The sequence below is a fragment of the Crocodylus porosus genome, unplaced genomic scaffold, assembly GCF_001723895.1.
Source record: "Crocodylus porosus isolate Cpor-Errol unplaced genomic scaffold, CroPor_comp1, whole genome shotgun sequence".
Lineage (NCBI taxonomy): Eukaryota > Metazoa > Chordata > Crocodylia > Crocodylidae > Crocodylus > Crocodylus porosus.
The window spans coordinates 7,983,016-7,993,050 of record NW_017728932.1 but is presented as its reverse complement, the minus strand read 5'-3'; the positions used below and the strand labels follow the sequence as shown (position 1 = coordinate 7,993,050).

The following is a 10,035-nucleotide window of genomic DNA, read 5'->3' as shown; positions in this document are numbered from 1 at the left end:
AATTTTGTTACCTGTTGTTTTAATTCTACTATTTGCAGAACATGAATTATTCCTAGTATCATGCGAACAAATATCTTTTTTTTTTTTTTTTTTTTAAATATAAACAATCCCTATCAGGGAAGCTGTTCCAAAGAACTTGCTTTCAGCTAAGTAATAAAAATCTGATACGTGTTGTTGTATTCAGTACTTAGCAGTCTGGCTCAGTTGCTGACTCATGAATACATTCAATTCATTTTCCCCAAAGATTTTCTACTTTAAGAAAGGAGAAAATTAAATTGGCACATGGCTGACTAAAGGGCTGGTCATGCCCTTTCACAGTAAAAAACATATGAATATGACAGGCTTGGGAAACGGAAATCTCTGCAGGCATCTCTCTTACTTTGCCTCGTGCAAGTTTGCTTCTCCTTGTGAAAAAGGTGAAGTGGTTGCCTCGTCGTATCTGGTGGTTTGGGGAAGGTCAGGACTAAATGTGCAAAAGCCTGGTTTGTGCCTGAGGGCTGTGGCCACTGGCAGCCGTGCTTCTGGTCCCCTGGTAACACCGATTACTGGTGTTAAGGTGTGGGGACTTGATAGTGATTTCTTAGCGCTTGTACTCTGCACAGATGCACACAAGGCAGTCGGGATCCAGGCCCATTCTTGGATCTCCTGCAGGTTTCACTGAAGTTGGAGAGGACTGCAGATGCTCAGCCTGAAGCCTAAAGCTCTGATGTTGCTTTGCATAATGTACAGCATGGCCCCAACCCCCCTTTCAATGGGAAATTGTTTTGCTTGTCTATAAATGAACTTGTGCATTAGTCCAGCCACTCTGCTTAGGAATACTTAGGACAAACCCATCCCTCGTGGTCCAAGATTAGACCTGAGATGTTTTATGAAGAATAATGACACTGGATCTACAAAAAGATGAATATTGAGGAAGAGGGAATTAAAAAGAAATGATAAAAATAACTAATCCCTCTTGGCTATTGAAGCAAGATAGGAGTACTTTGTCAAGTTGACATGTGAAACCTGTATTAACAGGTTCTGGAACGACAAATAATGAAGGGAACACTGTCTCCCAGGTAGGGTTTGTCTGAGGGATAAAGCTTGGATAATTTGGCTTTGTGATTCAGGTGAATGTTATAGGAAGAGGAAAATTCTGGCAGAGTTTAAGAGTGAAACTGTAATTGCATTGGACAATCATGGTAAGATTGTGCGTCTGTCTTGAATAGCCGTGTAAATGCCAATCATATATCCAGCCACTTGACCTTATTTCTGTTGTGAATCTGATTACCAGTCTCCTGGAACAAAAGGGGTTTTATCTCTCTCTCTTTTGGACCCCTGACCTACTTACTGATATATTTTTATAACCATAAAAAATCATTTCCCTGAATTTCTGGTCTTGCCAATAAGAAGGTAAAATGTTTTTGAGGAAATAATTAGAGGTTAACAATAATCTAAGAAGAAATTGTTGCTTTCCATTAAGGCTCGTTGTTGGTGTTTTACAAAACCTTTTAATCAATGTATTTGGATTTTGGAATTACTGGAAAAGTATGGGCTGATCAGTATATGATTCATTTGGTAAAAGAAGGGAACAAAGAGCATACATTTCAGTGTGCTACTAATATTTGCATGTTTGGTCCTCTGCGTGGTAGAGAAGTTTGTAAGAACCTTGGGGAATAGTTTGTCATCTGGTATCTGTCAAGTAGGCTTGTGGTTTTTTGGCAGGGTCCCTGATCAAACGCTGTTTTAAGCTTGATTAAATGGACTAACTAGTACTTAAGACTTCCAGAAAAGCTTGTCTGGTAATCATTGTATTCCACCTATGCGTGTGCATGCACATGCACACAGGCACACACGTGCGCGCGCGCACACACACACACAGAGTGGTGTTACATTTTAGTCATGGAAAAATGCCGATTTTGGGGGTATTTTAATCACGGAATCGTGTTTAAAAAAAAATCGGAGAATTTGTGATTTTTGTTTTGTTTTGTTTTTTTTAACGGAGGAAACCAGGATCCTCTGTTATAATGCAACTGCAGTCTCTTCAAGGCCATAACCATTGTTACCATCATAAGAAGCTGCCTTGATCATTCCCGGGGTACCTTCTTTTCACTGTCAGCCCACTCTGTCTTCTGCTCCATCCCCTGCCACCTGCAGGTATGAACTGCTAGCCCCAACTCCGAGATTTGGTCACATGTTTGCTGCACCTGAAAATGGACCCAGATATTCCTGCTCAGCCTAAAAACTGTTTGGCTTTTCTTGCCCTACAGACCTTCTTAGCAGCCTCAGACCTTGAGGTCTGAGTCTGTGTTGCTGCTGTCTGCTGCAGCCGTCTGTCCCTGCCAGGTACCAGAGTTTTCCCCTCCAACCCTTCTTCTGTATGTAGTCAACAGGGTTGGGGTTCCCTGTTACAGGGACCCTACGCCTTTCTCAGGGGCGGGCATTTATTTTGGGTGGAGAGCCGCTTACTGAGTTTTGGCAAGTCATCAAGGGCCAAATGACAGGCAGCTAGGAGCAGATAAATACTCATTTTCTAAATTTTTTAGGGGCCCCGTGGGCCAGATAGAATGACCTGGTGGGCCGCATCTGGCCCACGGGCCACATTTTGCCCACCCCTGACCTATGTAGAGATAGGTATTTTTAAAGATATGTAAATTATTTTGGGATCCTGAGTCTCAGTTTTCAAAAGTGACATGGGCATTTTAGAAGTCTAAACCTTTATATTTAGCTTTTATAATCATGAGAGTGTTAAACGGCTCAAATACTCGGGTATAAACAGCTATCTTTCATGTTATATTGCCTAGGAAGTATAAACTAGATAGATCTGAGCCTGTTTAGCATCAAAGCCCCATTGACATGTCAAAAACTAGTATAATGGCGTGAAATATATCTGCTGGCATTCTGCAAAGAGACCACTCTGTTGAGGAAGGAACCACTTGGCGTATATATTCTTTTCAAACTAAAATGAAACCAATCTAGAGAAGTTTTCTTAGTGATGCTGGAACCAAAACTTCACTGGGCTTTTTTCTAAGCATTTTTTTTTTAGGATAAACAACAAAATCCTGCAGAACTTGCTTATTCTGGTTTCGAGAGGAGTGGGTCCTTCTTTTAAGTGAGACTTCCCAATCTGAAGCCATCAATCAGGAAAATAGTTCTGAATGGCTGATGAACGCTTTTGCTTTGTTGAGGATAGATTTTGTTTCTGGGAGTACCCATTTGGATTTTACCAAGAATATGCCTCATTTTGAACAGATGCTGCAACACATAGCTCCTCTTCTGAACTCTTTCTGCTTTTTAATATTGATTTTAAAATTGTTCTGACTTTTCTGGCTTTGAATGGATTGCTTTGGTGTACTTGACTGCTCTTCTCTCAGTCTGCTCTCCCAGCTCTTCATTAAGATGTGAATTGCTGGTTTTCTAATCTATCCTGATTATAACCTCCTGATGTTGGGAGCTAGGGTTTTTACCCCTCCCTTCTAGAAGTATGCCTCTTTGAGAGCAAAATGTGCTTTCTGGTGCCATTACTGATTTTGTGTTCTCTTTTGACGTTTAAAACCAGATTAAGAAATGGTCTGCATGAATGCTGCTGCTTTTTATTGTTAAGAATGGGTATTTTCACAGTGCAGAATTGTATGCTGCCCTCTGCTCTTCTAAAATCATCCTGGACAGAAGTCATTTGTTGTGGTGCTGGAACAAGTCAGCTATTAATTGTCATCTATTTTTTCTTTCACGAAGTGACATGTTTGTGTCATCTTCCTCGAAACAATATCTGTAGTGTTTCATTTCTTGATTTAGTGTTGTCTGTTTTGGAGGAAGCCTGTTTAGAAGAAGAGCATGTGGTTTTAGACAGACTTTGTCAGATTGGGCTAGTTCCAATAACAGTGTTAAAATGCGCTTTTCCATGTGCCATTGAATCCTGGAGGAATTAGAATTAGCTTTTATTTTTTAATTTTTTAAATAAAGCATGCATCTCCATGCCTATTTTTGCTACTCACCTGGGTTATTCTAATATTTAACTGTCTGTTTTATACCAGTGACTATGATTAGCTGAAAACTAACTTTTATACCAGTGACTATGATTACCATGAATAAGGCATGTAACACTTACAGTACTGACTTTTTAAAATACACTTTGGGTGTGTCTACATGTGCATTTGATGTGGGTCCAGTTTACTTGCGAGTAAACTACTTGCGAGTAAATGCTCCTGGGCAGGTGCAACGACCGCCTGCCCGGCTGAACTGCGCCATCCCAGGGCTGCTGCTGCCTGGACCCTGTCCTGCTGGCCAGAGCCCAGCAGGGTTGCCAACGATGTGTTTCTGCATACCAGTGCCAGGCCCATCTGCACCTTCCTGGGCCTCCAGCTCTGCTGCCTTTGGGTCCCCTGGGCCAGCCATGACTGGTGGCTGCACATTGTCCAGGCCACCTGGGAAAACGAGCAGTGGCTGGAGGCATTTTGCATGACCTGGGCCACCTTCCTGGACTTTCTCGAGCAGCTCCACCTGCATCTGGAGTGGCAGGACACCACCATGCAGCAGCCTCTCCCCATGGACACCTGGTTGCTATTGCCCTGCTGAAGCTGGCCATGCCTGCCAGCTTTTGCTACATGGACCACCTCTTTGGTGTGGGCAAGGCCACCACTGGGGAGGCCGTCTTGGAGGTGTGACATGCCCTCCGGGACATGCTGGAGCACGCTGTGCTCCGTGTGCATGACCCCGTGGAGGTGGTGGCGGGATTTCATGCCCTGGGACTCCCCCAGTGCATTGGGCCTGGGATGGGACACACATTGCCATCACCTGCCTGCCCCATGGGGACCACTTCTACTACAGCTAGAGGGGCTTTCACTCTGTTGGGCTCCAGGCCATTGTTGACCACCGTGGCACCGTCACCATTGTGCTATGGCATAGTAAAGTGTCTCATGTAGACCCACCCTCTTATAATTTAGTTTGTAAGCTCTTAAGGTTTAAATTGATATTCTGTTTCAGTGTTGGCTATGGGAGTTGTGGGGAGGAGGGAGCATCTCATGAGACCTCATAGGTCAGGGATGGGCAAAATATGGCCCTCCAACCAACTTCCAAGCGAAGTGGTGCTGTCTCCTACCCTGGGGGTCTTTAAGACAAGGCTTGACAATCACCTTGCTGGGGTCGTTTGACCCCGGTACTCTTTCCTGCCATGGCAGGGGGTTGGACTTGATGATCTGCTCAGGTCCCTTCTGACCTTACTAACTATGAAACTATGAAGAGATTTTATCTGGCTTGTGGCAGGTCTCTTGGCCCCATCCAGCCCAGGCGCGGGGGGTAGTCCAGTTGGTCCCACCACCCCTAGGTGTGTGGTGGTGCAGTGGCTGGACTCAGCTTCCCAGCAGTGGGAGCTTCCTCTGCCCGGCTCCTGCTGCCAGTCCACCCCACGCCCGCTGTTGCGGTGGCAGAGGGTGGGCAAGGAGGCAGCCGGGTTGGGGGTGGTCTTCCTGGAGACTAGCCTGGAACCCCTGTGAGCAGGGTGCACTCAGCCGGGCAGACGGGGTAGGGCTGCGGGTGGGCAGGGAACAGCATCCAGGAGTGGTACAGGTCAGTGGGGCCTGGGGCTGAGGGCAGAGCCGTGATCTGCTCCCTGCACATCCCTGACTGTGAAATCCGTGCCTGTTGCTGGGATGTGCAGGGAGCAGATTGCAGCTGTGATCCGGGCCCTGGCTCCTCGCTGTCACCGCCCTGTGCTCCAGACCCCATCCACTTGTCTTGTTCCTGGAGGCTGCTCCCTCACCCACCTGCGACCTGATCCTATCCACCCTGCTGAGTGTGCACCCTGCTTGAAGGTGTCTCAGGCCACTGTCCGTGGAGACTTTGCCAACTCAGTCTGGTGCCCTCAGCAGTAGATGTGGGGCCGATGGCCTGGGGCTGGATGCAATCAATTCCCTCTTCCCCTGCTTATCCCATGCTGGGCTGGGTCAGCACCCTCCTTTCCCCCGCCCCCGAGCCTGCAACAGCTCACCAAAACTCCTTAAGTGGTCCTCCAGCCCAAATAATTGCCCACCCTGGTATAGATGGTATCCTGATACAAATATAATGTGTTGTTAGTGCTAGTGATTGTATGTCAGGATTGCTCTCCTGTTATTCATTGCAGTTTTGGGTCCTTAGTCATTTTGAGTGAAAGTTTTTTAAAATACAATATTTTTTTCTTTAAGTGGTGAGAGGTATTAGTCTCTTCTTCGTTCAGAGTAAACGTGAGGAATATTGCTCTTTGAAACGAAGTTACTGCAGTTGCAATATTAATTCTTGGTGCTTGTTAACTTTTCTCCATGTTCCTTTGGGCCATAGTTTAGTGTTCTTTGCTTGCTTCTCTCTGAACCAAGAACGATTAGATAATATATTTTTGTGATAGTTCAGTTAACTGCAGTCCGTATGCATTATCCATCACCTTATTAACCATCAGTTAGCTCACTTCTTTTTTAAAAAAGACCTGTTAATATGTTTGGAGCCACTTCATTTTCAGTAAGTGCCTAAAGTTAAAATTCAGACTTATAAAGATGGACTAAGTTTGCACTTTTGAAAGTACTAATTGAGATTTAAGATGGCAAGAAACCAAACCACTATTCTGTGCAGTTCTTCATTATTATAGAAGAAAGTCTGCATTGACATCACAGTTTTTCTCCCAACTGAAATTAAAAAATGTGGCGACTATAAAAAAAACAGTATTTAGTTCTCTTCATAAAACTCTATGTAGGTCTCCTTTAATCTTTATCATCATTTAAGAGTGCTTTTTTTCCCTGTCTGTCTCTCTGCTACAAGTGAACATTTACCCAGTTTCTACTGGATGGTGTTATGAGCCTGATAGGCTTCAAGAGACTATTTTAGTGGTATTTCACAAGGTTCTTTCTAAAAGTGGTGAAAACAGGGTGGCAATGTACAGTGCACTCCAAAAAGATAGCTTAGGATACAAGTGTAATGTGAAAATGTTTGGTTTTATGCTGTAAATTTTATTTCCTGAGCTGTCAGCACTTCCTTTCAGCTACGGGACATTGCTTTGTGTATATATATGTAATGAACATACTGCATTTTTTTCTGCAAAGCACAGGAGTGTTTTGGGCCCAGTTCTTTATAAGGCATTCTAGAATTAAATAGTGAAATGCTTTAAAAAATTTTTACTTTGAATTCATCCACAGTTTGCTGGCTGTGTTTGAAATCCATTTTTTCAGTCTAAGGTGTCTCAGCCCTTTCAATGTTCTTTGCCTCAACAGACTTCCATTAAGGATTATTAAGAGACATGATATTAGTTAACATTTATTTTGAAGCGCTGCGTATTTACTTTTCAGATCTTGGGGACCCATTTCTGGATTAATTGCTATCTAACTGCTACAAAAACCCCCCAGCCATGCAGGCATTTTAGATTGTACTGAAGTTTTTGTTTTTTTAATTCTTTGGCTTTCCTTTCCTTTAATTTCTGGTAAATGATGCATTATTCTTTTGCATTTCCATTATTATTCCTCTTTTTAGTAATCAGTTGTTGATTTCATGACCATGTTGCTATCTCTCATATTGAACTTTACTTGTGACAGTTCAGTGACAACACAAGCTCCTTCATTCTCCTGTTCCCCACTATATCAAGAATATTAACAGACAAGTCAGGTGGAGACAAGGCATTTTAAGTACGGCAATATCAAATTTGGGGCTTAGAAACCATTTTTTTCTTTTTTGAAGTGCTGAAATACTTATTGCATGGATCAGTGTTTTTAAAAGTGATACAACTTAAAAAACAAAACAAAAATCACCCCCAAAAACAATTGATGTCCTAGCATTTAAGATAATTTAACAAAGATATATGTTTGAGTTTCTAGCATTATGACTAATCTAGAATTTGGCAACTTGGTCATCTAATTTGCTTAAGGGATTCCTGTAAGAGGAATATTCATCCTAAGTTTCTTTTCCTTTTTTACAAGCTGCCTCTGCCGTTTCCCCATTAAACACTTATGGACTCTGTATATACAGGGTCCTCACTGAGGTGTATTTTGTCAAAGATTTTGAAGGGTTCAAGCAACTTTTTAAGGTTAGGTGCACAATTTTTAGATGTGGTTATCTTCTTTACTTAAAAATAATTTAGGCAGTAAGACATGGCTTGAAAGGGGCTGGATCTGGGTTGCGTGAGGTGGGTTTCAGGTTGCATCTGATCCAGGTGCTGACCCCACCGAGATGGGTATTGGCCCTGTGCCACTCATCCAACCTTTGAGGCCAAAAGGTTGAGCAGCGCTGGTCTATACCAAACGGTATCCAAGTGGCTAGTGAACTCGTGCTGTAAACTGTCTATGGCTGGGACCTAGAAGTGAGTCTCTGGCCTCAGGTGGAAAAGAGCTGATGTTTTTCAAGCAGAAGAATCTGATTTCAGTGCTTGCTGTTGCAGTGAAATTTTGGCCCTGGTGTACAGCCTGATGACAAGTGTGAAGTCTTAGGTTGCCATGGATTTGTTGCAGTATTTTTCCCCCCTAAAAAACCAGTACTCCTGTAATGTTTTACAATCTACTGTGTGCCAAGGATGTAAAATGAGTTAATTAAAAAAAACCCTCATAATTTTGTTGCCAAATTGCTCTATAAATAACATTTAATTCCTCCAGATTGTTTGGAATTTGGTGAATGATGAAGTGGGGGTGAAGTGAGTTGTTTTTAAAAAAAGGAAAAGCTTTGTTTTATTCCACGTTTAACTGATTTCCTCTGTACAGAAAGTTTGGGATCTTTGATGCTAGTGGCTGCATGATCGAGCTTGCCGTGAGAAAGTAGGAAGCCACTTGAACAAACCTACTCTTAGGAGAGGCAATACTGTGTATTGTTGGGAGAATCCCTGTAGTTAACTGTGGGCATTCTAGAAAAACTGACTAGGGCAGTGGGAAATCTGAGCGTTCAGATAAACTGGTCCACTTTTTATTGAGAATAGCCTTTTGGAATGAGATGGTGCCAGGAAGAAATCCAGCTAGATGTGTGCAGGAGTAGCATGCGAACAATGGATGGATAGTGCTCTTCTAATTATGAGCGTTATTCTTAATGTTTTTACAGCACAATGTTTATGGTCTATATTGTGAACAAGATGCTTCTAATATATTTTGGTAGCAATTTTAATGGTCCCTTTTGTTTCCAATAAAACGTTCTGCATAACTGATCACAGGAGAACCTTCTTCCACAGCTGCACTGAGCATGAATTCACTGTCAGAATCGTCAGCCTGCAGTAGACCAATAGCTCATCAATCTAGTTCTTCCTCTCTAATAGTTGTTGAGGCCAGATGATCCACGTGGATGAAGTGAAAACATCCATGCTGTAACTAATGGTGAAAGTTGTATGCCGAGGGGGTATACACTTTCTTGACACCTGCTGGGTCTGGTTAGTAAATGCTACCATTAAAAAAAAAAAAGTAAAAAGTCACACTTCATTTGGAGCGGAAAGTTAGAGCCAGTCAGTCTAGACTAACAGTGGCTCATGCAGAAGGAGTGACCTAGCGGCTGTCCAGAAAGAACGAGTAAAGTTGTTTTTTACAAGAAATTTCTCTGTACTTGAACTACCACTCCAGGGTATTTTTTTTTTTGGGTCATTTGAAAGGAGGCAATATCAGCTCCTAGCTAGAGAGTACGTAGTAATTGTCACTGAATTGTTATTTCCTCATTTTCAGCAACAACGTACAGTGTACAGGCTGACGCTGGTCAAAGCTTGGAATGTGGATGAACTCAAAGCATATGCTGAATTGGTGTCCCTTGGCAAGCCAGACTTCATTGAAGTTAAGGTGAGTTGCACATAGTACTTTTCTACTGAATAGCCTGTATTTTTTTTCCTCTCTCCTCTCCCATATGAAATAATTCAACATTTCATGAGCAAATCGATGCCAGCTAGACTTGCTCCAAAGCTCATGGTTCTGCATTAGGAACCATTTCTTGCTTTCGGTTTCATAGTTTCATAGTTTCATAGTAGCTAGAGTCGGAAGGGACCTAGGAAGATCATCTAGTCCGACCCCCTGCCTTGGCAGGAAAGAGCACCGGGGTCAGATGACCCCGGCAAGGTGCTCATCTAACTTCCTTTTAAAAATC

The 10,035-nt window shown here is 42.9% G+C and overlaps 1 protein-coding gene across 2 annotated transcripts in view; it reads left to right on the top strand.

Annotated features, from left to right (window-relative positions):
- The window catches only part of LOC109317050 (S-adenosyl-L-methionine-dependent tRNA 4-demethylwyosine synthase-like), a 127,729-nt gene that overhangs the window by 84,841 nt on the left and 32,853 nt on the right, over positions 1-10,035 (top strand). Inside the window, exon 14 of one of the 2 annotated variants that reach the window (XM_019545492.1) lies at positions 9,624-9,734. In XM_019545492.1, the coding sequence (XP_019401037.1) occupies positions 9,624-9,734 (111 nt within the window). Of the gene's footprint in view, positions 1-9,623; positions 9,735-10,035 lie in introns of those variants that run through there. The other variant, XM_019545493.1, reaches the window with a different exon arrangement.